At 40.6% G+C, this 27,600-nt stretch overlaps 1 protein-coding gene across 4 annotated transcripts; it reads right to left on the bottom strand.

Moving 5' to 3' along the window:
* Positions 1-624: 624 nt before the first annotated feature.
* On the bottom strand, positions 625-25,714 carry Efcab3 (EF-hand calcium binding domain 3). 4 transcript variants are annotated; one of them, XM_048367279.1, is made up of 9 exons: positions 23,022-25,714; positions 18,516-18,591; positions 17,117-17,260; positions 16,420-16,491; positions 13,703-13,823; positions 7,571-7,749; positions 6,513-6,697; positions 3,825-3,941; positions 625-1,441 (listed from the first exon to the last, which is right to left on the bottom strand). In XM_048367279.1, the coding sequence occupies exons 2-9, from the start codon at positions 18,520-18,522 to the stop codon at positions 1,112-1,114; spliced, it is 1,155 nt and encodes a 384-aa protein (XP_048223236.1). In that variant the 5' UTR covers positions 18,523-18,591; positions 23,022-25,714; the 3' UTR covers positions 625-1,111. The 4 variants fall into 4 exon arrangements, with proteins under 4 accessions (XP_048223236.1, XP_048223233.1, XP_048223237.1 ...); XM_048367276.1 differs by lacking the exon at positions 23,022-25,714 and having other exon boundaries at positions 18,516-18,943; XM_048367280.1 differs by lacking the exons at positions 18,516-18,591; positions 23,022-25,714 and adding an exon at positions 17,511-18,211 and having other exon boundaries at positions 17,117-17,293.
* Positions 25,715-27,600: the final 1,886 nt, after the last annotated feature.

Here is a 27,600-nt window from a genome sequence, read left to right as displayed (position 1 = left end):
TTTATATCCTGTCACTACTAATTTATTTATGGAAATACCTTTTAATTTTAAAAGGCTCAGAAAAAACTGTATTATGCACTGCTTGATTAATTCAGTGAAATTTGGGATTGAATCCAAGGCCTTGTGCTTGTGAGGCAAGTACTATTACCACTTGAGCCACACCCGTAGTTTGTTTTGCTTTTTTAAGCTTTCTTTCAGATAGACTCTCCAGACAATAGTCTTCAGTGAGACCCAATCTCCTAATTAAAAAATCATAGCCAAGCACTGGGTGGCTCAGCTGTAATTAATCCTAGATACTCAAGAGGCTGAGATATGAGGAGCATGGTTCAAAACCAGCCCAGGCAGGAATGTCTGTGAGACTCTTATCTCCAATCAACCACCAAAAAACTGGAAAAGTGGAACTGTGGCTCAAAGTAGTAGAGTGATAGCCTTGAGCACAAAAGCTCAGGGACAGCGCCCAGGCCCTGAGTTCAAGCCCTACCACCAACAAGAAAAAATAATGATAAACAGCTTGGTAACTAAATAATCACATATTCCTGTTTTTTTTTTTTAAAGGGGTAAATTTCTAGAAATGGAGTTGCTGACTCAGTAGTTCTAACTAGTTCCATTACTAAGCCTAGTGAGGTTAAGGCATTTTATCTGTTTGCTCACTGTTATATAGCTAGACCCTAGAACAGGGCACAACATACAGTTTCAAGTTTCTGGGGGGCTGTGATAACCCCTAAAACCGAAAAGTTATTGTCATCCTCAGCCTCTGGCCTCTTTCATAAGCACTGGGAAAGCCTAATTCCATTTATGGTCAGAAGCTTATTGCATGGAGGGTCCTTTGGAGGCCAGGTTTTTCCTTTTTGCCAAGTCAGTTTTAATCCAGGTGGGGGCAGCAGGGAGCAACTGGCATTTTTAGCAAGGATGCTATCTATATCTACTTGCTAGTAAACATTTTAAGACAGCAGCATCATTTTATGAAGTAAATGTTTTTTTACTGGTCAGAATGTAAGAGATGTCAAATTTTCCACCTGCTAAGAATGTACTAGACAAAAGCAAGAAATCATAATTTTGATAACTATGAAAAAGTAGTTTTTGATGAGTTGTTTAGAAAAATGTAGAATTTTCATTGTCGAAACCCTTTGAAACCTTTCCGTTTTCTTTTTCTTCCAGTTTCTATGTCCCCTTCACTGATATCTGATGAGGAAGAGAATGTGGAGCTGTGGGAGGAGGAATTTTTGTTCATATAGGCATCGTGTAACCGTAAGTCCTTAGCAGAAAGCAGCTCTTGGCAAACATTCCAGGACCAAGTGTAAGTAGAAAAAGTGTCATAAAAGGTCTCATTTCCAGTTTCTATTCCAACCAGATCCCCTCGGATCTTCCGCCAGAGATTTAGCATTTCTTTCCGGTGTTCAAGAGCAATTCCTAAATTATAGGTGTCTGTAGCTTTCTTCACCTGCAACAAGAGCAGACATTTGCTGTAGTTACCTTCAAATGCACTTGATTTGTGCTAGCTTTGAGCAAAACAGCTCAAGGAAAATGTCCAGGCTATGAGTTCAAGCCCAGATTCAGTGTACATACACACACACACACACACACACACACACACACACACACACACACACAGAGAAGGGTGGGACAGAGGTGGAATACATAATTGGCACCCATTTCAGTTTGGGGCAGGGAGAACCAGTGGGAGGATATGCTGAGTAAGTCCTTAAGGACTTGATAAACTTGAGGGAGTGCTGACAGGAAGGAATTCCAGGAAGAGGAGGCAGCATAACCAATGGCTGACAGTAAACATGCTAGAGTTGGTAGGGAAGGTTCAGGCACTTTAGTGTCATGATTCAAGTGGGTAGGAAGGAGTAATGATGGAAGAGAAGTGGGCCTTTAAACATAGTCTTGTAAGATATCGATCTCAGGATAGGTGGGAAGATCCCTCTCCTTGTTTCTGAAATTCTTCCTCCAGGGAGCCACTGATTCTGACACAAGAGAGACAAATCCCTCAGTTATGTGGATAACTAAAAAGCCTTGCCACCACTGACAGGGAATTTATTCTTAACCAAGACAATGTCGTGACTAGATCTTCATGTGAGATCACTTGCTATGTGGAAAATGGTCAGGAACAGCAGCTACAGAGAAGATGACCCAAAGGATGGAAGTGGTTGTCTAGACAAGAGCCACAGAGGGCCTCAGCTAAGGCAAGATTACTAAGGGTGGAGTGATGGGAACAGATTTGGAGATTTTCCCAGAAACTCTCCAGACAGAGGCTGGATGTGGTGATGGGTGTGAGGAATGAGGAACAATAACCATGTTAAGATGCCTCCTGGCCTTCTAGCTACAGTGACTAAGCCTGTGGTCTCAACAACTACAACAAAGAGTCCTCAGGGGAGTGCCCGCTTGATGCAGAAGATGGTGATTGGTGCTGGACATGTTAAGTTTGATGTGTTAGGAGACATAGCAACATAGCACAGAGCTGGAAGTATTTATGAGTCAGTGAAATAAGGTAGAGGAAAAGTCTAGGCTAGGGACTAATTCAACAGTTATCATTGTATAGGTGGTAAAGTGTGAAACAGGAAGATAGACTGAAATAGCCCAAACACTCACCCTAGCTGTTCCTTCACCTAACACTGAGATCCAGTGTTCTGCTATGTCTGGGTAACAAAGATGACAGACTATCGATCTTCAGCAGCTGGTACCTGAGACTGGAGGCCTCTGGCTCTACTCAGCTTCCATTTAGTGCATGATGTGCCATGATGAACTCACACCTCTTTATTCTGTGGCACGCAGCTTTGAAACTCCAAAGTCCTATTTATCCTAGTGCACTACTCCTGTCCATTTCCTCCTCTGAGACTTCCATGTGCCTTCAAACTTGCTAAAGGAAGGAGCTGTGTTTTCCTCTCATGCTATCGCCTCATCTCAGAACTCCTTGCTAAACATTTACTGAATAGATGAATGGATAAAATAGATATGCAGCGAGAAGAGTAGCACAAGAGTAGAAATCTGGGCATCTCAGTATTAAAGGGATACAGGAAAGAGAAGAGAGAGAAGAGCACACAGGGCCACAGGACTGAAGATGAAGCGTGTGAAAGCCAAGGAAGTAGAAATGTTGGGGAGAGTTTGAGCATTAGTAACAAAGGGAGGCAGCATAAAGTAAACACCCAGTCTTTCTCTGAAAGGTAGCTAAGTTGCTCAGACAGGACACACAGTAGACAGGCAGCACAGATGTGCATACAGGTATGCGTTCTGGAGCCACTCAGCTCATAATCCTTGTTAAAGTTACTTCCTGGCTGGGTGCCTTTGAGCAAATCATTTAACTGTTCTGTGCATACTTGTGAACTGTGATGGAATGTTTACAGTGCTTGTTTCTGGGAGGCTGTGATAATGAAATGAGTCTGTACCTGTAGAACACCTGTGGAATACCTGTAGAGCTCAGTGCCAGACAAGAAGTGCCTGTCAGCTACGAATATTCTTGCTCTTGCACTAATAATGCTGCTTTCATGCATACATAATGGTTCACCAAGTACACCACTCACAGTCTCTGTGGTTTACTATCTTAATTAGTTTGCTATTTCCAGCATGCAACAAATGAATGTCCCAGTAATAATGCCGAGTGCAGCCTCATAAATGATTAACAGGATGAATCATAACCCTTGACATTTTAAATCCATTTGTCTATGCACAAGAAATGTTATTACAATGGATAAAAATGAGAACCCATCTTGTCTCATTTTGAATACAAGGTGCCGATAAAGATTCTCTAGGTTTATGAGGTGGTGTTGAAGCGGAAGGTACTTTGCCAGTGCTTTCTGGGAAGACTTTCTACAATGAGTACTCACATGTGGCTTAAGAGCAACGGCATCAGACACTGTCCAACTATGCTTTTTCTTGAATAATTGGTCGATGGCAATGATTTCATCTGGATAGCCTGAGCTCACTGGTTTTACATGTGCTGCCTGTAATACACATTTTGAAAGAAGGTATAGGATACATGTTGGTTTGAATTATATAACAAAACATAATAAACGTGTATATCTTATTATGAGAATTTATATATGATCTTTTAGGTTGTTGCTAAACCATTTGTCATTGGTGTTGGAACCATATGTAAGGTGTAGGCTCAATCTCTAGCAACAGAAAGGAGAACTATGAAGAATTTGCAGAAAAGCAAAGGTGTGTGCCACAGAGTAGGTATGTGGTTAGGGAAGTCATGTGAATCTACTGCTCACTTTGGAAATGTCTATTACCTAATTTAATTCAGGCACTCATTAACTTCTGTTCCACATTCCCCCCATTCACTGTTAACACTCTTACAGAGCTCATAGTGCTGCTGGGAAGTTAGGCCTTCAGGCTCCTACTGCTCTTAATCTTGTTTCTTTAAAGCGTTCAAATATGCCAAATACTGGTGGCTCATGCCTATAACTCCAACTACCTGAGGATTGTGGTTCAAAGCCAGCCCAGGCAGGAAAGTCTGTGAGACTCTTATCTCCAATTAACCATTAAAAAGCCAAAAGTGGAGCTGTGGCTCAACTGATAAGAGAGCCAACCTTGAGTGAAAAGCTAAGGGACAGTGCTCAGGATCTGAGTTCAACTACTTCATGTGAATTCTCTTAATATATCTTCCTGCTTTATGGTTGTTGTTTTTTTTTTTTTATAAATCCTTTAGCCCAGTTTTTAATCTTCCTTTATGGGAGACCATTTCCTGATTTCTGAGGCTAGAGTCTCTCCCTGTATTGTTTATTTTCTTCCTTTTGAGATCTTTGCCTTTTACTTTTCTTCCTCCAGGACCAGCTCACAAGATGGAAGCCCTATGTATAGTAACATGTGGCCTGGCATTTAGAAGGGCCCTGAATTTGGCTATTGCTGTCTTAGGGTCTTGATAGTCCAGGTTGGTCTTGAACTCATTATATAGCCTCCTGGGACTTTCAGTCCTTGTAAGCATCCCAAGTGCTGGGATTACAAGCATGCACTGTTATTTTTCAGTTTGTTTTGAAATTCTTGATTTTTCTTTTCTTTTTACTAGGGACTGGACTCAGGGCTTCACATATGCTAAGCATGTACTATCTACCACAGAGCCCTATTGATTGATTTATTATGTTTGCAGTACTGGGGGTTAAACTCAGGGCTTTGTGCTTGTTGAGTAAGTACTCTACCATTTGAATCCCCAGTCCTTGTATTTTTGTAGTTTTAGTTTTTCAGATAAGAGTCTTGCACTTTTGCCTGGGTTGTTTCCAACCATACCCCTCTTATCTTGTCTTTCAAGTAGCTAAGATTTACAGGTATGTGCCACCACAGCTGGCTCTCCTTGATTATTTTTGATAAAGGGCTCTCTCTCTCTCTCTCTCTCTCTATATATATATATATATATATATATATTTTTTGCCAGTCCTGGGCCGTGAACTCAGGGCCTGAGCACTGTCCCTGGCTTCTTTTTTGCTCAAGGCTAGCACCCTGCCACTTGAGCCACAGCGCCACTTCTGGCCATTTTCTGTATATGTGGTGCTGAGGAATCGAACCCAGAGCCTCATGTATACAAGGCAAGCACTCTTGCCACTAGGCCATATTCCCAGCCCTGGGGCTCTATATTTTTATTTTGCACTGGGTTCTATAAATTATATAGCCAGCCTTGATATTCACTTTTCTTTCCCTTCATCAGTGTTTTTCATCATTGGCCCCATGTTGGAACTTCTGATTAACTGGACACGATTGTGACCTAAATACTTTTCTTGGAAACTCAGACATGACTCGCAGAATGGCTTCATTCCAAACAAATCTCATTCCTGTGCTCAAGCAGAGAGGCCTAAGGCAAACCTTGGAGGAAGCCAGTTTCCTGAGAGAATAGCTAGAAATGTGGGTATACTTGTCCTGAGATCTTAAAACCCATAATGATAGCTAAGCATGGTGGTCCATTCCTGTAATCCCAACATTCAGGAGGCTGAGGCAGGAGGACCACCAGTTCTAAGCCACTCTGTACTATAATAAGTTCCAGGCCAACAAGGTTTACATATGGTTTCAAATCCTGTCTAAAAGAGCCAACTAAACAAAACAAAAACTGGCAATGACCAGCTACATGGGCAGGCACCAGAACTCGATAAAGGTTTAGAAGGCCCAGCTGGGCCTGTAGCGAGGTCTAGTGAGGAGTAAGGTGGCCCCTCTGTCACAGTGTTGGTGTGGATATAGCCCTCCTATCGCGCGGCATTTGGCCAGCCACATGCTCTGGCTGGTTGAGGGACTCCTAAATGCAGGTCCCTGAGCTGATGGGATAGACAGCACTGCAGGTCTTTTATTATTGTTATTCTTACAGTACCTGTGCTAACCAGGACGGAGAGCTGGCACCTTCAGTAAATTGACCTATTTGTTGACAATAAGTGAAATATTTACATCTGGGCCTATGTTTAGGAACATACTCCAATAATATTATTTGAAATATAACTAAAGATACTTTTTCACAGAAATCATGATATTCTGTTCTATATAAACAAATCTAAGCATATAAATTAGCTAATGTGACATAATCGAAATCTCACCTGTGCTTTCCAGTCTTTTTTATGGAAAAAGTAGTCCTCAAAGAAACACAGAGGCTCCCTTTTCCTTAGCATTTCTAATTTCTGCAGTTCCTTTGGTGGCTTTCCCATCATCACCCCATCCACATCAGGAAACAAAGGGAAGATGGGTATTTTTGAGTATGGGCTATCTGTAGGAAGACTGCATCCTAGAAAGAAGCAAACAAAACTGTGTCACTATGAACATAAGAACTTCCCATAAAAGCTGTTGTGGCTACTGTTTATAATCCCAGCACTTAGGCAGCTGAGGCAGGAGGGATCTCTGATTCCAGATGAGATGGGTTACTAGTGAGACTCTGCCTCAAAAGCCCAAACTAAGCCAGGCACAATGGTGTGCAGGCCTGTAACCCCAGCACTAGGGAGGTGGAGGATCTTGACATTACACATTCAAAGTATTTAAGGTTGGGCACTACAGTTTAGTGATGTAGTGCTTGCCTAGCATGAGTGAGGTATTGGGACTAAGCTACCGTTCTGCCAAAAAAAAAAAAAAAAAAGACAAACACAAGTTGCCTATTTTGGTCTTTGTCTACTCTCCTTGGTGAGCTTGTTCTCTTTTTGCTCTCCTCCTTCCACTCCATATCCATCTACAAACCCTAGGCTTCACCCAGGTGTCTGAAGTGTTAGGTTAGGGGCTTAGGTTCTGATCCTGGCTTCTAGTATTTCTGACCAGCCATAAAGCCATATGCAAATACATCTTTTTTTTTTTTTTGTGGGTAGTACTGGGCTTTAACTGAGGGCCTATCACATGCTAAGCAGATGCTCTACAACTAAATAAGGTCTCAAATTTTAGCCCAAAGCCAGCCTCAGGCTATGATCCTTCTACCTAAGCTGCCCATGTAGCTGAGATTGCAGATCTGTTCCACACTACTCCTAGCTTATTTGTTGAGATGAGGTCTCACAGACTTTTTGGTTGGGCTAGCCTTAAACTGCAACCCTCTCAATCTCCACCAGAGTAGCTGGGATACAGAGTGCCCACCCTGCCCAGTCCAAATAAACAAGCAGGAAGGACAAATGGATCTTACTTTTGAGCTCTTCAAGAAATTTAAATAAATCCTTTTCTTTCATAATTGCAACCCGGGCTGCATTAGCAAAGGCAGCGGTGCTTGAGTTTGGAACTGTGCATATTTCTGGCTTAAATCTCCCTTTTCCATAGGGACTCCACAATTCTGTACTGGCCTCCTGGAATTTCTTTCGGAAATAGCTTAAAAAGAAAAAAAAAGTAATTCAGAAATGGATAAAAAGAGATAGAGAATAAAAAAAAAGTCAGACTGTGAGCTATATGTGCTAGATAAGTTTATTTTGTATACTCATTTGATACTATTTGAGTGCCTAATCTGGTGATAGTCACAGACTGTTCCACTCTTTCTCTGTAGCCCTTGGTCCATGGATTTCTTCTTCCTCCTCAAGACCTGCTTGTTTTTTTTTTTGTTTTTTGTTTTTGCCAGTCCTGGGGCTTGGACTCAGGGCCTGAGCACTGTCCCTGGCTTCCTTTTGCTCAAGGCTAGCACTCTACCACTTGAGCCACAGCGCCATTTCTGGCTTTTTTCTATATATGTGGTGCTGAGGAATCAAACCCAGGGCTTCATATATATGAGGCGAGCACTTTACCACTATGCCATGTTCCCAGCTCTCTTTTAATTTTTAAGCAGTTATTACGAAGGCAATGTACAGGGGGGTTACAGTTACATAAGTCAGATAAAGAGTACATTTCTTTTTGGACAATGTCATCCCTTCACACTCTCCCAGTTTAAAATGCAGCTTTTTTTTTCTCAAATTTTTATTATCAAACTGACGTACAGAGTGGTTACAGTATCATACGTTGGGCATTGGATACATTTCTTGTACTGTTTGTTGCCTTGTCCCTCATGCTCCCCTCCCTCCCCCCTTTCCCTCCTCCCCCCTGGTGTTCAGTTCACTTACACCAAACAGTTTTGCAAGTATTGCTTTTGTAGTTATTTCTCTTTTTTTACCCTGTGTCTCTCGAATTTGGTATTCCCTTTGAATTTCCTACTTCCAATACCAGTAAACACGGTTTCCAATATACTCAGATAAGATTACAGAGATAGTGTAGGTACAAACATAGGAAGGTGATACAAAACATTATCTATAATAGAAACTACACATACACATAGGACGTTGAAAGTGGTTACAACTGTGATATATCACTTGTTTCCATAACATGGAGTTCATTTCAATTAGCATCATCTTATGTGTTTCTAAGGGTATAGCTATTGGGCCTTGTGATGCTCTGCTATGGCTTGCCTAAACCTGTACTAATTATTCCCAATAAGGGAGGCCATAGAGTCCATGTTTCTTTGGGTCTGGCTCACTTCACTTAGTATAACTTTTTCCAAGTCCTTCCATTTCCTTACAAATGGAACAATGTCATTCTTTCTGATAGAGGCATAAAATTCCATAAAATGCAGCTTTTTAAAATTAAAAACATCTCACTGACACTGGGTGTCAGTGGTTCACACCTGTAGTCCTAGCAATTATTCTGGAGGCTGAGATCTGAGGATTGCAGTTCAAAGCCAGCCTGGGCAGAAAAGTCCATGAGATTCGTATCAACGATAAACTACTTAGAACAAGCTAGAAGTGGTTCTGTGACAAATAGTAGAGTGTTAGCTTTGAGCACAAAGAGGCTCAGGGATAGTGCCCAGGCCCAGTTCAAGCCTCATGACCAAAAAACAAAACAAAGCCTCAAGGTTATGGGTATGGCATAGTGGCACACCCTTGCTAAGCACATGTGTAGAGGTTCAGTCCCCAGAACCACATGGCAGAGGAGAGAGAAGGGGAGTGGAGAAGAAGGAAGCAGAGAGGAGAAGTTAATACATGGTTTCATTTCTATGAATTTGTACAATTTTGAAAGTTATTGCTGATTACTAATTTATTTTTATTATTTTTAGCAAAGTTATACACTATGGTTTCAATATTTTTGATGTGTGTGTGTGTGTGTGTGTGTGTGTGTGTGTGTGTGTTCTGATACTGGGGTTTAAATTTGCTTAAATTTCTGCTGAAGGCTGGCACTCTGTCACTTCAGCCACACTTCCACTTCCAACTTTTTGCTGGTTAATTAGAAGCATCTCACAGACTTTCTTGAACAGGCTGGCATCAAACAGCAATCCTCAGATCTCAGCCTCTAGAATAGCTAGGATTATAGGCATGAGCCACGTATACCTTTTTTTTTAATTTAAAAATTTCAATACTTGGGGCTGGGAATATGGCTTAGTGGCAAGAGTGCTTGCCTCGTATACATGACACCCTGGGTTCAATTCCCTAGCACCACATATATAGAAAACGGCCAGAAGTGGCGCTGTGGCTCAAGTGGCAGAGTGCTACCCTTGAGCAAAAAGAAGCCAGGGACAGTGCTCAGGCCCTGAGTCCAAGGCCCAGGACTGGCAAAACAAAACAAAACAAAAAATTTTGATACTTGTTTTGTTGTTTAACATACAGAGAATGGGTGTGTGCTGATGAGAAGAATGTGTATATGGTGGCATGGGAAGAGGGGTTCTGCAAATGTCTGTTAGGTCTGTTAGTTGATTTTTCTAGGTTTGTGGTACTGGGGCTTGAAAACTCTGGGCCTCACTCTTGCTCTGCATTCTTACTTATGGCTGCTGCTCTAACATTTGTGTCATGCCTCCATTCTGACATTTTCCTGGTTAAATGGAAATAGTCTCTCACAGACTTTTCTGCCCCAGCTGGCACAAAACCCCAGTGCTCAGATCTCAGCCTCCGGATGCTCCTGATGGTGTTGAGCCATAGTTGCCTGGTATTTTGAATTAATCCTCTCTCTCCCTCTCTCTCTCTCTCCCCCCACCTTTTTCCTCTCCCCTTCTCTCTGCAAAGAAGTCTGTTCTTAATCTAATAGAGAGGCCCTTGAAGGTGACTTGTTTTCCTTCCTTTTTATAGGGTTTTTCTCTCTTTGTCTTGTACTTTCTACTGTTTGGCCATAATATCCCTTGGAGAGGATCTTTCTTGGGTGAGTCCACTAGGAGTCCTTTGAGCTTCTTGGATGTCCCAAGATTTGTTAAGTTTTTGCAGTTAATTTGTTGGAATTGGCCTTTTAGGCCTTTTACCTTTTCTCTCCAGGAACATCCATAATGCAAACATTTTTCTTGTTTAATGATATCCCATGAATCTCTATGGCTTACTGTCTTCAGGGTTTCTCTCTCTCTCTCTCTCTCTCTCTCTCTCTCTCTCTCTCTCGCTCTCGCTCTCGCTCTCTCTCTCCCCTTCTCTCTCTCTCTCTCTCTTTTTGGTTATACTAGAGTTTGAACTCAGGGTTCTGTGCTTGTTAGGCAGGATGCTGTCACTTGAACCATGCATGCCCTCAACCTTTTATTCTTGTTTTTCAGGTAGGGCCTAATGTTTTTGTCTGGTACTAGACTCAAATCATGGTCTTTTCACCTAAGGCTTCCTGTGTAGCTAAGATCCTAGGTATGTGCCACCATGTATGCTTATAGATTGATGTGGGACCTCTTTACTTTTTAGCCTGGCTGACCTCAAACCTTAAACTTCCTTATAGCTACCTCTTGAGTAACAGGGATATTACACCTGTGAACCACCATGCCCGACTTCAGTTTTTGTTTTTGTAAAATATGATAGGATAATTTCAGACCTTATAACTCAGAAATCTGCCCTCATCAGTTATGCTATTGAAGTACTTAATTCTGTGTGGGTTTTTTTTTTTTGTCAGTTGTGGGACTTGAACTCAGGGCCTGGGCACAGTCCCTGAGCCTCTTTGTGCTCAAGGCTGATACTCTACCACTTGAACCATAGTGCCACTTCTGTTTTTTTTTTTTTTTGGCCAGTCCTGGGGCTTTGGACTCAGGGCCTGAGCACTGTCCCTGGCTTCTTTTTGCTCAAGGCTAGCACTCTGCCGCTTGAGCCACAGTGCCACTTCTGGCCATTTTCTGTATATGTGGTGTTGGGGAATCGAACCCAGGGCCTCATGTATATGAGGCAGGTACTCTTGCCACTAGGCCATATCCCCAGCCCCGACTTCTGGTTTTTGAGTGGTTATTGGAGATAAGAGTCTCATGGAGACGTTTCTGCCCAGGCTGGCTTCAAATGTCAATCCTCAGATCTCAGCCTCCTGAGTAGCTAGGATTACGGGTGTGAGCCACCTGTGTCTGGCCATTTATTGAGTAATTTAGCATCAAAATTTCTTGTGCCACAGCATGCCTTTTATTTTTTTTCTTTTGGCATTACTAGGATTTGAACTCAGGACTTTGTGTTTGATAGGCAATGTCCTATCATCTGGTTGGTTCACACCTCCAGTCTAGCACCAAGATTTCCGATTGGTTCTGTTTAATAATCACTATCACTGCTGAATTTCTCATTTATATCATGAATTTCTTCCTAATTTTGTTGAATTATCTATTTCCTCTTATATTGGATTTCCTTAAATTCAAGTTCTTTGTCAAGCAATTCCTTGATTTCCTTCTCCCTGGGGGCTGTTGCTAGAGTTACTGTGTTTCTTTGGAAGTGACAGTGTTTTTCAGACTTCTTGTGCCCCTATGTTGGTATTTGTGAGTCTGTCAGGTTCTTGCCTCTACCAGTTTTCTTTCCTTCTACAGAGTGGCTTTGTAGCAAGAGAGTTTCAGTTTGGAGAAGTGTCCTAGAGGGTAATGTGGGTATTCTGTGTTGGCTTTAGTGTTTCTGATAGGTGCTGTATTGTAGTGTACATCTAACTCCTCCAGCTGTAATCTATGTTGGTGATGGATGAGAAGTCTCCTTTCTGGCTTCCCCTCGGGTTTTGTGTCTTTTTTTTGGGGGGGGGGGGCTGGTACTGGGGTTTGAACTCAGGGCCTTGTGCTTGCTTAGGCGGGTTTAAAAAAAAATTTTTTTTTGGCCAGTTCTGGGCCTTGGACTCAGGGCCTGAGCACTGTCCCTGGCTTCCTTTTGCTCAAGGCTAGCACTCTGCCACTTGAGCCACAGCGCCACTTCTGGCCATTTTCTGTATATGTGGTGCTGGGGAATTGAACCCAGGGCCTCATGTATACGAGGCAAGCTCTCTTGCCACTAGGCCATCTCCCCAGCCCGGTTTTAAATATTTTTAATGTCCTTAGGAATCAGACAAATAGTGAGATGATGAGATAAATAACTACCTCATAAAAAAATCAAGGAAGTAACAATACAATCCGATTTTAATAAAACAGCAGCAACATCTAAAAATTCCTATACACTAACTGTGTGTAAGAGGCAGTATAAGGAAGTGGGTAAGAATATGGATTCTGAAATTAGACTGGGACAAAAACCTAAGCATCCTTGAATCTTGGATAACTTATTTAACTGGTCTGTACTTCAGAGTGATAGTGTGTACACATACACACATACAGTCTATGATTTTTCTAATTATTTCCACATTACAGTAGCTAACATTCATTGAGCTTTTATAACGTACCATGCACTTTCACATGTCTTATCATACATCATTCCCACAAGTGCCCTTTAAAGGCAGAAGATATTATTATTAGATATTGTTATTCCCTCCTTCTATATATATGAGAAAACTGAGGCTGAGTAGTTAAGCTTACAGTTAAGACATTTGCATACCAATGTCAGGCATTTAGTAAGAGGCCTAGAACCAAAATGAAAGGAAAAGAGAAATTTTGTGCATTCTCTGTTCCACATCCCATAGGATAGCATAGAAAAACTATTGAGGCACGTAACATTTTTTTCTTACACCATTGGTGCTACCTATTTTTTAAGCTTCTCTAAGAAGGATCCCGAAAGGCTTTGAAGATACAGGGGTTTGGTTCCACTCCAATCCCCAAACTACCATGGAGAGGGCTGAACTTACTGCAGCTCACTCGCAAGCCAGAAGACCTGTTGTTCCCGTATGTAGGGAGTGTCTTGTGTTCCACACCAGATTTTGACTTGAAATCATGCCTGGAAAAGTCTTATTTTGCTGGGATTCTGTGGCCTAGGGTAGCTAGGGAAGGCCGAAACTTTGGCCTACAATGGGGCCTTGAGATAGTCTGAGGTCTGCCTTGCAATTTCAGAGCCAGGCAGGAACATTGTGGTGTATGACTATTTGCCAGATACTTTCTCCTTTGCTTTGGACCAGATTCTTGTGGAGTAGGATGTTGGTGAGTTGTCCTCTAAGTGCCTCCGAGAAGACTGCTTTTTTCTCTTTCCTGGCCACTTACCTCACTATTTCCATTATAGCTTTCCTGGGTAGGGCTGAAGTCTCTACAAGCTTTGACAATATTTCAAATAATATGACCCCTGGGGTGGCAGTCAGCTCTAAACATGTCTTCTTACTTGGAACTATGGGGGGAAACAAAAAAAAATGCTTTCTATCAAAAAAAACCTGAGAAAAATGGCAAAAACAAGATGACATTCTTTTTACTGAACAAGACGAGAGCTACAGTAAAACATTGAAAGTCTATTTGATAGATCACTTTTATTACTGAGTATATGGAATAATAATAATAATCGAATACTTTTAATTCAAAGACTTCTAAAGTAAATAGATATTTTTAACACAAGCACAAATTCTTTGTTAAGTACTACTGTCTTGTTCTTTTAAAACATTTATTAATATTTTTAATTTTATTATAAAGATGATGTACAGGGGGCTGGGAATGTGGCTTAATAGTAAAGTGCTTCCCTAGGATGCATGCATGAAGCCCTGGGTTCGATTCCCCAGTACCACATAAACAGAAAAAGCAAGAAGTGGTGCTGTGGCTCATGTGGTAAAGCACTAGCCTTGAGCACAGAGAGGCTCAGGGACAGAGCCCAGACCCTGAGTTCAAGCCCTAGGACTGGTTAAAAAAAAAAAAGATTATGTACAGAGGGGTTACAAGTTACATAAGGTAATGAGTACATTTTTTGGAACAGTATTACCCCCTTCCTTGTATTCTCCTGTTTCCCGCCACCACTACCCTCCCCACTAAGTTGTAAAGTTCATTTCCAACATAATGTCTAAGGAGACGGGAAGAATGACAGAAATGGTGGGACAAAGGGTGAAGTATTGTCTTGTTCTTTTTAAGCAAAATGATCAATAAATCAGTTATCTCTAGCTTTGCAGAAACTTTCATTATAATTGTATTTGCAAACAGTAACTGTACCCTAACTACAGTTCATAGCTTAAAAATGATTCAAGATTTGGAATGTATTGATTCAAAAAACCCATGTGACAGTGGCTAGATTTTTTCAAGACAGCCAAGCATGAGAGCAGTAATCATACTATTTCAAGTGTTTGACACAGCATTATAGCCTGTGTAAAACATGTTCTCTCACCTCCAGAACATTCCCCAGACCTCTATGAGGGTAGTGGCTTCATCAATATGAGGAAGGTGTTCAAGAACAAGTTAGCCGGGCGCTGGTGGCTCATGCCGGTAATCCTAGCTATTCAGGAGGCTGATGAGGGGCTCCCTATGCTTTTGTCTACTAAGTATAGTTTTAGTAAGCAGAGGGAAAAACAGACACTAACAAAAGTCTTCCATGTGAAGACAATGAGAAGTAAAAATACTCATCAAGATCAGCAAGTTTTAATTCACCATAGATGTCATACTTGTTTATATTCATAATTGGATCATAATTCCAAGCCAATCTGGGCAGAAACTCAAAAACTGGAAGTGGCAGTTTGGCTCAAGTAGTAGAGTGCTAGCCTTGAGCACAAAGAGGCTCAGGGTCAGAGCCCAGGCCCCTGAGTCAAGCCCCACAACCAGAAAAAAAGAACATCAAGTTAGCTATTCCCTAGGGACCTGCATTGGGGGGTGGGGGAACATTTTCTTTTTCTAAAGAAATGCTGTTTTTTTAATTTTTTCTTTCTTTCTTTCTTTTTTTTTTCTTTTTTTGCCAGTCTTGGGGCTTGGACTCAGGGCCTGAGCACTGTCCCTGGCTTCTTTTTGCTCAAGGCTAGCACTCTGCCACTTGAGCCACAGCGCCACTTCTGGCCATTTTCTGTATATGTGGTGCTGGGGAATCGAACCCAGGGCCTCATGTATATGAGGCAGGCACTCTTGCCACTAGGCCATATCCCCAGCCCATGTTTTTTAATTTTTTAAACTTGAGTTTGAACTCAAGAACCAGTTGCTAGCCCTGCTTGCTCACAGCTGATACCCTATCTCTTGAGCTTTTTTCTACCACTTTTTCCCTACCCCCCTTTTTGTTTTTGCTCTGTATATGCATGGATATACCACATATTCCATATGTATACCATATACTATATGGAGTCTTTTGGACCTTCCTGCCTGGGCTGGCTTCTAACTTCAATCTTCCTGGTCTCAGCTTCCTGAAGAGCGTGAGCCACTGGCACCTGGCTAAGAAATGCCTTTTCTTTTGTAAGAGGAATGTCTTTGGAGGTAGTGCCTACACTTGGTAAGGAATTTAAAACACTACAAAAGGAGACCAAAGTTTTCTACACCTCTCATCTCCTGAATGTCCTTATTGGAGACAAACATGCCATGTCTTCCATGGGACACAAGTGGCTACTTTTTGATGTGTGTGAATTACAGCTTAAAAACTGTCAGGTTTGGGGTTGGAGATATGGCCTAGTGGCAAGAGTGCCTGCCTCATATACATGAGGCCCTGGGTTCTATTCCCCAGCACCACATATACAGAAAACGGCCAGAAGTGGCGCTGTGGCTCAAGTGGCAGAGTGCTAGCCTTGAGCAAAAATGAAGCCAGGGACAGTGCTCAGGCCCTGAGTCCAAGCCCCAGGACTGGCCAAAAAAAACCAAACCAAAACAAAAAAAACCTGTCAGGTTTGCTTAAAAAATATTGTTTAAGAGAAGCAGTACAAAAACAAATCACAGCCCAAATGATTCCTTCTGGATCTGTCTCCTGGTTGAAGAATTCAGTGGCTATGTAGTGGGTGGCAGCGACCTAAACTCCTGTTTCTATAGTGACCACTCACCTACAGCCCTGAGGAAGCGCTCCTTATCTGTTAGCACCTTCATGAAGTCTGAGAAGTTTACTTTCCCATCTCCTGAAACAGAAATCTACGATCAGAATAAGGATAACATATATATGTACTTATATATTTAATATAATTTTATTGTTACTATTAAGGTGTTGTACAGAAGAGTTACCATTTCATAAATCAGATAATGAGTATATTTCTTACAGTTTCCCCCTCTCATCCCTGCTCACAAGTTGCAGTTTATTTTCCACATAGTGTATACTGAAAAGCACGAAAGCATTTGTTTTCCCTTCCTCCTTCCCTTTCTGTATCTCCTTTATCCCCTGCTAAATAGACCAAAAAAAAGGAACACCCAAAATCCAAAGCAAGAACAAACATCACCACCATCACCACCACAACAAAATAACCCACAAATTCCTTTTAGTAAATAGTATTTTAAATGTTCAGAGAAGTTACACCTTTGTGTTCCTCCTCTAAGAGTGTGAATGCCCAGAGTCCCCTATCAGTTATCATGTCCAGTTATATTTTAGATCTAGCTTCCACATATGAGAGAAAACACATGTTGTTTGAAGATAAGGTGGGGGGGCTCCCTTTGCTTTTGTCTACTAAGTATAGTTTTAGTAAACAGAGGGAAAAGCAGACACTAACAAAAGTCTTCCATGTGAAGACAATGAGAAGTCAAAATACTCACGATCAAGATCAGCAAGTTTTAATTCAGCATAGATGTCATACTTGTTTATATTCATTCCCAATTTAGCTAAAGTACACATCAGTCCATGTAAATCAATGCAGCCAGTTTTGTCCTTGTTGAAGAAGTTGTAGGCATCATGGAAGGCTGGGGAAATGGAATTGTGTTAGGATTTTTTTTTTTTTTGCCTGTCCTGGGCCTTGAACTCCAGGCCTGAGCACTGTCCCTGGCTTCTATTTGCTCAAGGCTAGCACTCTGCCACTTGAGCCACAGCGCCACTTCTTGCCATTTTCTGTATATATAGTGCTGGGGAATTGAACCCAGGGCTTCATGTATATGAGGCAAGCACTCTTGCCACTAGGCCATATCCCCAGGCCCTTGTGTTAGGATTTTTAATCAAGAAGAAGTACATATGTTAACAGGACTAAGACAACGCCACTGTTCAAAGATCATGTTCTGGAAAACTGTTGAGAGAAAAATGAGTATTTTATGATATTTTTAATGCAGAATATTTATCTTTTCTTGGAACTTGAAATGGAATAAACTAATTGGTAGACAATTTAACAGTCAGCTAAACCTTGAAGTGGTTGAACAAATTAGTTAAGTTATAATACAACTGAAGTTAGAAGCATAGAGCATCTTGGGAGCATAAATTAATGTGTCCTAACTTAGTCTTGTAAGGCAAGGAGGGGCAGGCCAGAAAAGGTTGAATGATAGGTAGGACAGTTAGGGATGTAGCTTAATGTAGAATGCATGCAGGAGACCCCAGGTTCAATCCCAAGCACTATCAAAAAGCAAAATGTTAAATGCAAATGGACCTGTTGTTTTTTTTCCCACTCAGCTGTTTCCAAGGTCCTTCATTCCTCCTTAGGACAGACAATATTCTGTGCATGCATGATGAAGATTAATTTGGACAAGGGATACAGACAGGAAGAAATAATAGAATCTACAAATATTCCACTTAGTGCTTTGAACATTTCTTTGTAAACACTTCAAGTCTGTCCAAAACATAAATACAGGGTACTGAGGCTTGAACTCAGGGCAGGGCACTGTCCTTTAGCCTTTTTGCTCGAGGTTCTTGCTCTACCTCTTAAGCCACAGCCCTACTTCTGGCTTTTTGGTGGTTGATTGGACTGAGCTGACTTCAAACTATGATCCTCAGATATCAGCCTGAGTAGCTAAGATCACAGGCATGAGCTATTGGCACATATCTTCTGATTCATATTTGACCTTGCATTTGTTCTTTTCTTTATTACAAATTCTTCTGGAAGTAAAACTATTTGACTAGGATTGTCTACATTCCAGGGAGATGCCAATTTGAAAACAATTCCCCTCTGACCCCAACCAAAGGTGTCCCTCTGAAATGATAAGATAGCCCAGACACCTCTTGAAATCCCATTACCTTCCATTTGTGAAGGGTTCAACTTTTTTTCTTTGTGCTGTGGTTGGCCTTGAAATCCTGGTAAGTCTTTTTCCCTGAGAAGAGAAATGAAAAGATTTAGATTTACTGCAAATGTCAATAAAGTCAACAAAAGTCCACTTCTGCAATTTCTGTTGACTAGAATGTTTGTAAGCATGACAACGTATCCAGTCAGGTCACTTGCTAAAGCTACAGGATTGATGGGTGAGAAAATGTTGACCACTGAGGTCCATTTCTGCTGTCTACTTGTCAATCATACTTTACTCCTTAAAAAATATGAAACTCGCTGGGCATCAGTGGCTCACACCTGTAATCCTAGCTACTCAGAAGGCTGAGACATGAGCATCAAAGTTCAAAGGCAAGTCTGTGAGACACATGTCTCCAATTAACCACCAAAAAGCTGGAAATGGCACAATGGCTCAAAGTTGTAGAGTACTACCCTTGAACAAAAGCAAGCTCAGGGACAGCACCCAGGCTCTGAGTTCAAACCCCAGGACTGACCAGAAAAAATAAAAAGGAAACTCAATTTCAGAGGGATTAAATATCTTGTGCCCCCACACAGAAATAAGTAGGAATCCTGAGATTTAAACTCAAGTTTGTTAAGCTTTAAACTATTCCTGATGTTGGAAATATGTAAATCCAAATTTTAATTAGCCTAATGATATACTTGTAGATAATATTTTGTGTCTATTATTATTTAACAACTTTAATTGGAAAACTGTATTTTTACCACATATGAGAGAAACAAGGAAAAGATAGAAAGTGGTTCTGGAAAGTTTGGATTTGGGTAATCTTTAATTTCCTCAGGAAGTAAAATATGGAAAAAGAATACTTTGGGGATGCTTTGTATTGACCTGAAGTAATTTAGGAGAATTTAGTATTCAGGAGAAAGGTAAAATATAAAACTTGTATGATTATAATACTTTGAATAAAATTTAATTACACTTAATTAAGTACAATTTAGTAATAAACTAATTCAATAATTATAATTTTTTTTTTTTTTGGCCAGTCCTGGGCTTGGACTCAGGGCCTGAGCACTGTCCCTGGCTTCTTTTTGCTCAAGGCTAGCACTCTGCCACTTGAGCCACAGCGCCACTTCTGGCCACTTTCTGTATATGTGGTGCTGGGGAATCGAACCCAGGGCCTCATGTATATGAGGCAGGCACTCTTGCCACTAGGCCATATCCCCAGCCCCCCAATAATTATAATTTTATAAGATTATTTTAAATGCATTTGGTTTGGCTACTAATATTAATGAAGGTTTGAAAGAGTATGGAATCTCTTAGTTTTGTGATTTTTTTAAGTAGTTATTAAAGTGAACACTAGAAGAATAAACAAAAGTTTTTGTTATTAATTTTATGTCCTCTGGAGTACCTAGTAGATTCATCTGGTTTTCAGAGGGACCTGGGAGAGCAGGTAGTAATAAGCTCTGGCAACGTACTGTTCTCAATATTTTTAATGTGAAATGTTATATAACTTGTTTTCTTTTCTCAGCTTTTGCTGACACTAACTTTTCTTATGTTCTGTTATCACCTTACTGAACTTCAGAAAAATGTACCCTTGCTGGGGATATGGCCTAGTGGCAAGAGTGCTTGCCTCCTATACATGAAGCCCTGGGTTCAATTTCCCAGCACCACATATATAGAAAACGGCCAGAAGGGGCGCTGTGGCTCAAGTGTGGCAGAGTGCTAACCTTGAGCAAAAAGAAGCCAGGGACAGTGCTCAGGCCCTGAGTCCAAGCCCAGGACTGGCCAAAATAAAGAAAAAAAAAAAAAGAGTCTTCACGGATTTTAAGGGCTGGGAATCTGGCCTAGTGGCAAGAATGCTTGCCTCGCATACATGAAGCCCAGGGTTCGATTCCCCAGCACCACATATATAGAAAATGGCCAGAAGTGGCGCTGTGGCTCAAGTGGCAGAGTGCTAGCCTTGAGCAAAAAGAAGCCAGGGACAGTGCTCAGGCCCTGAGTTCAAGGCCCAGGACTGGCAAAAAAAAAAAAATAAGAAAAATGTACCCTTATATTTGTTGCATTTCTAGCTATAAATAGGGTTCTTTGCATGGCATGAAAGATGCAACAAATACAGAAATATGTTCTCCAGAAGCAAGAGGAAAGGAGGTCAGGCAGTGTAAGGTTTTTATTATTACAGTAAAAAAGGATATTCTTGGAATGGGAATCCCTGAGATTTGGCAAGGACTCAGTCTAGCTTCTCATGTGGTATAAGGATTTACTCAGCACACATGGTATTATTTAATTTTTGCTTGACTACTTTCAATGTCAGAGAACTCACTATATTTCAGAAGGCAGCTTGTAATGGCAGGGCAGGTAACAGTGAGGCTCTACCTTCTGGGAGGTTATCTTCTCTAAAGAAATATTTTGTTTTAGCAGGGACAAATCCAAAGACATCAAAGCAAAAATAAAAAACCCCAAAACAACACCCCCTGCTAAAACCTCTCAAGTGAGAAATGGACAATTGTGAGACAGGAGAGGTTTTTCTTCCTATGACTTGATAAAATCTCATACTTAATAAAATCTCATGGTTCTCATGCTTAGCCTTAAAGGCTGTTTTTCAGGATCTATTAGTAGCTGACTGAGAAAAAGCTATTGTTAATGACACAGGTTAAACCCTACTTCCCAATTTTAATCCACTGGCTACTCCTGGCTAACATATTTCATTTTTCTGTGTATATTTGAAATATAGACTCTCTCTCTGTGTCTCTCTGCCTCTGTCTGTCTGTCTGTCTGTCTGTCTGTCTGTCTCTCTCTCTCTCTCTCTCTCTCTCTCTCTCACACACACACACACACACACATATGCACCAAACTCATGAAGTTGTGATTTGATTTTTTAACCTTAGGTTTCAACAACAATAATAAAAAAAACCAACCCTTAACTGCAGAGATTTTTCTTGGTCATTATTTTAATCTCCAGGGCATAAAAGCCAGAAGCATAAAGAGACATAAAGGTAATGACTAAGAATTTTTGATGTGCCAAAAAATACAGACAACTGCCTTAAATCCTGTCCTTACATTTTCTCTTGTCTTTGTTTTTGTCATGGGGCTTGAACTCAGGGCCTGAGTGTTGTCTCTGAGTTCTTTCACTCAAAGCTACCACTTGAAGCCACAGTGCCATTTCCAGTTTTCTGAGAGTCTCATGGTCTTTCCTGCTTGGGCTGACTTTAAACAGTAAACCTCAGATATCAGCCTCCTGAGTAGCTAGGATTATAGGCAGGCATGAGGCACAGGCATCGGCTTTTATCTTCTTAAACACTGAACAAACAAACTCTTCAGCAAAATAACAACCACACATGTAGCATTCTTACAAAAGTACTGTTTAAATATTGTCAGTACTGATACTAAGCTTCTCTTTTCCCGAAAATTTCAATGAATCATGATTTAGTCTCTACTTGTATTAATGTCTGTGGTAATATTCAAAACTGATTGTTTCCAAGGTTCAACAGCAGATTACCTTCACATTTGGTGGCTAGCTAGCCTATATACCCTATATATTTTTCTTCTCTGTTTCCATATGCTTAGGGCTCAGGTCTTCTTTATGACTTTTTTTTTTGCCAGTTGTGGGGCTTGGACTCAGGCACTGAACACTGTCCTTGGCTTCTTTTTGCTCAAGGCTAGCACTCTACCATTTGAGCCACAGCCCCACTTCTGGCCTTTTCTATATATGTGGTGCTGAAGAATCGAACCCAGGGCTTCATGTATACGAGGCAAGCACTCTTGCCACTAGGCTATATTCCCAGCCCTTCTTTATGATTTTACATAACACACAACTCCTTAAGTTCTCTAGTGTACTCGTGTGTGTGTGTGTGTGTGTGTGTGTGTGTGTGTGTGTGTCTTAGGAATTGAACTAGAGCTCTCTGCATGTAAGGCAAGTGCTTGATCACTTAGCTACATCACTAACACTTACTGTTTTGAGCCAGAGTCTTGTTATATATAACTAGGTTGGACTTAAACTCTTTTTTATTTTTTGCCAGTACTAGGGATTGAACTTGGCCTGGGCATTGTCCCCAAGCTCCTTTGGCTCAAGACTAGCAATCCACCACTTGAGCCACAGTGCCACTTCCAGCTTTTTCTGTAATTAATTGGAGATAGGAGTTTCATGGGCTTCCTGGCCTGGCTGGCTTTGAAGCTCGATTACAGGTGTGAACTACCAGCACTGGGCTTAGTCTTAAACTCTTGATTCTCCTGCTCCACTTTCCCAAGAGCTGACATTGTAGGTGGATACCCAGCTCTTTGGGGTATTCTGTGTCATAACACAAAATAGGTTCTCATTTGGAAGAACAAGCAGAATCGTTTCTCAAGCCAAAAGGATGTTTATCCTTTTCTTTTTCACACAAAATCTTTGTCTTCAATTTAGAAGTTTTACTTTATAAGAAAACTTACTATGAAATACTTGAGGACTGGTGTACTTTGTCTTTATGGCATGGTAAATACATTTATTACCTTAATAATTCTTCATCACAGTATGTCAAAACATTACCTACCTTTGGAAGACAGGTACTTTTAGGGGTTTCAGCTTAAGTTTTGATTTAACTTCTGAAGCTGCCATGTGGCCAGAGACTCTCCCTGTAATTCAGAAGATACAATTAAGGAATTAAGGATCATATCATAAATTATTACTGCTGCTGTTATACCAATATGGGACATGAACTCAAGGCCTTATGCTTGCTTGCTTGCTCACAGTTGATACTCTACCACTTGACCCATGCTTCCAATCTGGCTTTTTGTGGATTATTTGGAGACAGGTATCATGGACTTTTTTGCCCATGCTGGCTTCAAACTATGATCCTCCATACCTCAGTCTTCTGCGTAGCTGGGATTACAAGCAAAAGCAATCAGAGCCTGGCCAGATTAGTCCTCCCTCCCGCTCTCCATTTCTTTCCTCCTTTCCTTCCCTCTCTTCATTCCTAAGTACCTTAATACTTTCCTTTCTTCCTATTCCTCCCCTCCATTCTTTCTGCAGAATTTCACTAAGCTGGCCTCACACTCACAATCCTCTTGCCTCAGTCTCTCAAGTACTGGGATTCCAAATATGCAACAGTAAGTTTAGTTTACATATTATCTCAATCTCTCCTTTTTTTTTGTAGTACTGTACTGTACCATTTGAGTCACACATTCAGCTTCTTACAGATTAATTTCTTCATATTCTTTTGCAACTTTCTCAGCTCTCAAGGTCTGGAGTATGAAAGGTAAGGATCTCCCAGAATGACGTAGTACAAAAATCCAAGTTAAAATCATGTGCAAAATTGGAAGGTCATATGGAAAGGTTTCGTTACCATCTCTAGTTGAGCTGTAAGTAATTTTTTTTTTTTGCCACAGCTTTCCCTTTCCAATAGTGTCACTCTGATTCTATATTAAAAATGCTAAATAAGGCAAACCAGATATGCAACAAGAAATGCTGTTGTGTTCTTTCTCATGTGTAAAGCCTAAAGCAGCAAAATTCACAGGAAAGTAGAATGGTGCATAGCAGGGATGTGAGGAGATATTCATCAATGGACACAAGTTTCAGTTATGCACATAATTTCTGAAGACTGAATGTACAGTCTGGTGACTCTGTGGGAGGTGAATTAGCTTGAATGTAGTGATCATTTCTCAATGTGTAATATACCAAATCATCAAGTTGTGTACATTAATAAAAAATAGTATTATTATTAGGGGAGGAATCCAGTGGTATAACCTCTGAACAACTAATGAATGGTTTAACAAAATGAATACCAGGATGTGGAAATGTCTTGTGGGGACACATGAATGAAGGGAGGAAGGGTGAGCAAATGCAGTCATTATATCCAATGTATAATCTGTAAAAACTGGACTATGTAACTTGAGGGAAGAGGGAATGAGAGGGGGAAAGAAGAGGAAAACAATGGAAGGGGTGACACTGGTTAAGATACATTGTACCCATAACCTGGCTTTTGGAATTGAGATCTTTGTATAAAAAACAAAATAGATAAATAATCCTGGAAATATGTGGAAAAAGTATTTAAAGATAAAATTTACTTAAGAAACCACAACATTTCATGTTGCAAAGTATAAAATGTTGTATCATTTAAAAAATACCTATTTACTTGTTTCTAACTTAGCTGGTAGGAAGTAGCCTGGTAGTAAGTAGATTTCCCCAGGGTGTCCTTCTAGGATAGATCTTTCTTCCCTGTCAGTTTTTATGAGCCCACTGGTCTTTGTCAAAAGTAGGAGTAAGTATAGATTTGAGGCTGTCTGTCACCCTAGACTCTTAGATACACTCTACCACATCTATAGCCCCCTTCCCTTTCTCCTCCTGTGTAGTTGGAGAAGCAGGGATAGGTGATAGAGCTTCCTGAAATTTGTTGGTTTTATCACTAAGGTTACCTTTTTAAACTCTAAACTCCATTAGAAACAATGATGAATAAATACTATTAAGCCATGAAGAAAGAGAGTTTCAGAATGCTTGGTTAGAATTCTTTTTTCCCCCAGGTCTTCACCCCAGAGCTTGGAAAGCAATCATTCCAAACAACCCAATTACACAGTGTTCAGAATGGAGAAACCTACCACAGAGCTGGGAGCTGCAGAGATGCTCAACAATCTAGGCACGTGAAAGGTGCTGTGAAATAGTCTTGAGGCTCAAAATAATCATTACTGTAAAAGTATACCTTCAATTTCTTTTAAGGATGATAGATTTTTTTTCCTAAAAGGACTCAGCATACAATTGTACAAAATCCTCTTGTTTACCTACTTTTAAACTGTGCTACTAAGCACTTTGGGGCTTCAGATCAAGAATCCAATAAAGGGTTTTTGTTCCATCATGCAACTGTGACCTCATTCACTGCTCAAGCTCTGGCCCAGGGAGAAAATGATCATAAACTCCTTCCAGTGTTAGAGAAATTCTGTTTCAATGTGGTTCATTCAGCACCTTGGCAGGGTCTGTGTGTATGTGAGGGTGTGAATTAAAGAATGAGAACCTCGTTTTTTAGGCACCATTGAAATTTCAGGAAGGGGACAGAGCTGTTTTCAATTCTGCATTAATATATTTTCATTAATGAGGTGAAAGTTGTCCAAGTTAAAACGTTTTACACAGGTACCTTGACCAAATGATGATTAGAAACCCATATCATTATTGTTCAATCATAGAAGGGGGACAACAAAAATCAAACTCAGTCTTTAATACTAGGAGGAAAAGTGCTTAAAAGGAACAGGCTGAAGCAAAAGGATTTGAATTTAAAGGCCAGACTGGGTTCCACAGTAAGGTCCTGACCAGAGAAAATAGATAAGTAATGTCAAGCAGAAACTATAATGTTCATGATCTGACTTGTCCCATGGTATTTTAAGGCCTCTGCACAGAAGTTAGGAATGTCTTTAGTCTATTAGGCTAACTAAATACAGCCTCTGGCACTGAAGAATTAGATGATGAGGCTTACACAAGTGCCAGACTTCTCTCAGTGGCAGCATTTCTAGAAGTTTCCAATTCCTGCCTTGGGAGTTTGCTCATTATGAGCATAATTTAGCTTTACCAAGTAAGTATTTTCTGATCCTTGGTAATTTTGTCTCTCATCCTGGTTAGGAACACAAAGGGAAAGGAAGGGAAAGTTTAATGTACAAATCAACAACTGTTTGCTAAAGGGTTACCATGTTAAAATGGCAGTAATGACAGTTGGTATTAGATGGAGTTTGTGTTAAAAATTAGTTTGTTCTTAAGATAAAGTCTTACTATATGTCCTGGGCTGGCCTTGAACTTCTGGGTTTTCAACATCATTCCTACCTAAGCTTCCTAAATAGCTGGCACTACAGGCATGGGAAATGGTGCCCAGACAGAAACAAAAATTTTAAATTATTACTTATCTTTAATTTTAACAAAATACATGAAGTTTGCCATCTAAGTCTATTTTTTTGCAGTGCTGGGGATCAAACTCAAGACCTTCCCACATGCTAGGCAAGTGTACTAACCAGTGAGGTAATACCTTATCTTAACTGTATGTGTGTGTGTGTGTGTGTGTGTGTGTGTGTGTGTGTGTGTGTGTGTGTGTTGATACTGGAGTACAGGGGCTTGAACGCAGGGTTTCCTGCTCTCGCTTGGCTTTTTCTGGTCAAAGCTGATGCTCAACTGCTTGAGCCACACCTCCATTTCCAGGCTTTTGGTGTTTAATTGGAGGTGAGAGTCGTCTCATGGACTTTCCTGCCAGGATTGGCCTTTGAACTGGGATCCTCAGATCTCAGCCTCCTGAGTAGTTAGGTTTACAGGCCTGAGCCTATAATTAGTCTGTAGTTAGGATCACAGGCATCCAAGTCTAACTTCTTTAATGACACCGTTACCAACAGTTACTATATAAACTGCACTGTGATACTAAACAGGTTACAATAGAGCAAGAGGCTAAAAAATAGCAAATGAATCTATTAGAAAACAATAGTCAAGGTGAGATGTGAGGTGGAATGAGAAAAACAGTTGGAGAGGGAATGTTGTCCATCTACTTATGGATTGGTAGATAGAGAGTAGAACCAAGACTAGTAGGGAAAACACCTATGAGACTAACAAGTGTAAGTTATAAGGCTCACTCCTGTCTGATGACATTGTCACACAGGCCACACACTCACCTCTAAGATCACTGGCACTTTTTATCAGCTTGTGTGGACTTATTCTTTTTGCTTAAAGACAAGATAAAGATCCAAAATTACACAAAACTTGAAGTTATAGAAAGGAAGAGTATAGTTTATCTTAGTTTTTCCCCAAATAAGTGAGAACTGAAACAAACATCATAATTATGTAGGATATCCATCTTAATTCATATGCTGCTTTTGGTGTCTTAATATATCAAATTCTGAAAAAAAAAGCTTTGTAAAGTACTAGAATCAGAATTGAAATAAAAACTATTCACTTATCTCTTTTTATATTTCTGTATGTATATATGTATGTATTTATGTATGTATGAGGTGCTGGGGTTTGTGGTTTCTGTGGGGATTGGAAGTACATGTCTCTGCTGGGAGTGGCGGCAGTGACATTTAAAGAAATATGAACTTTTCTCCAACTCTGTTCACATTGTTCATCCACCTGTCTGCAGGAACATCCAGAATATGACTTCTCTTGCTCTTTT

The sequence above is a fragment of the Perognathus longimembris genome, chromosome 17, assembly GCF_023159225.1.
Source record: "Perognathus longimembris pacificus isolate PPM17 chromosome 17, ASM2315922v1, whole genome shotgun sequence".
Classification (NCBI taxonomy): Eukaryota; Metazoa; Chordata; class Mammalia; order Rodentia; family Heteromyidae; genus Perognathus; species Perognathus longimembris.
Note: the sequence above shows the minus strand (reverse complement) of the source record. Positions and strands in the feature narration are given on the sequence as shown.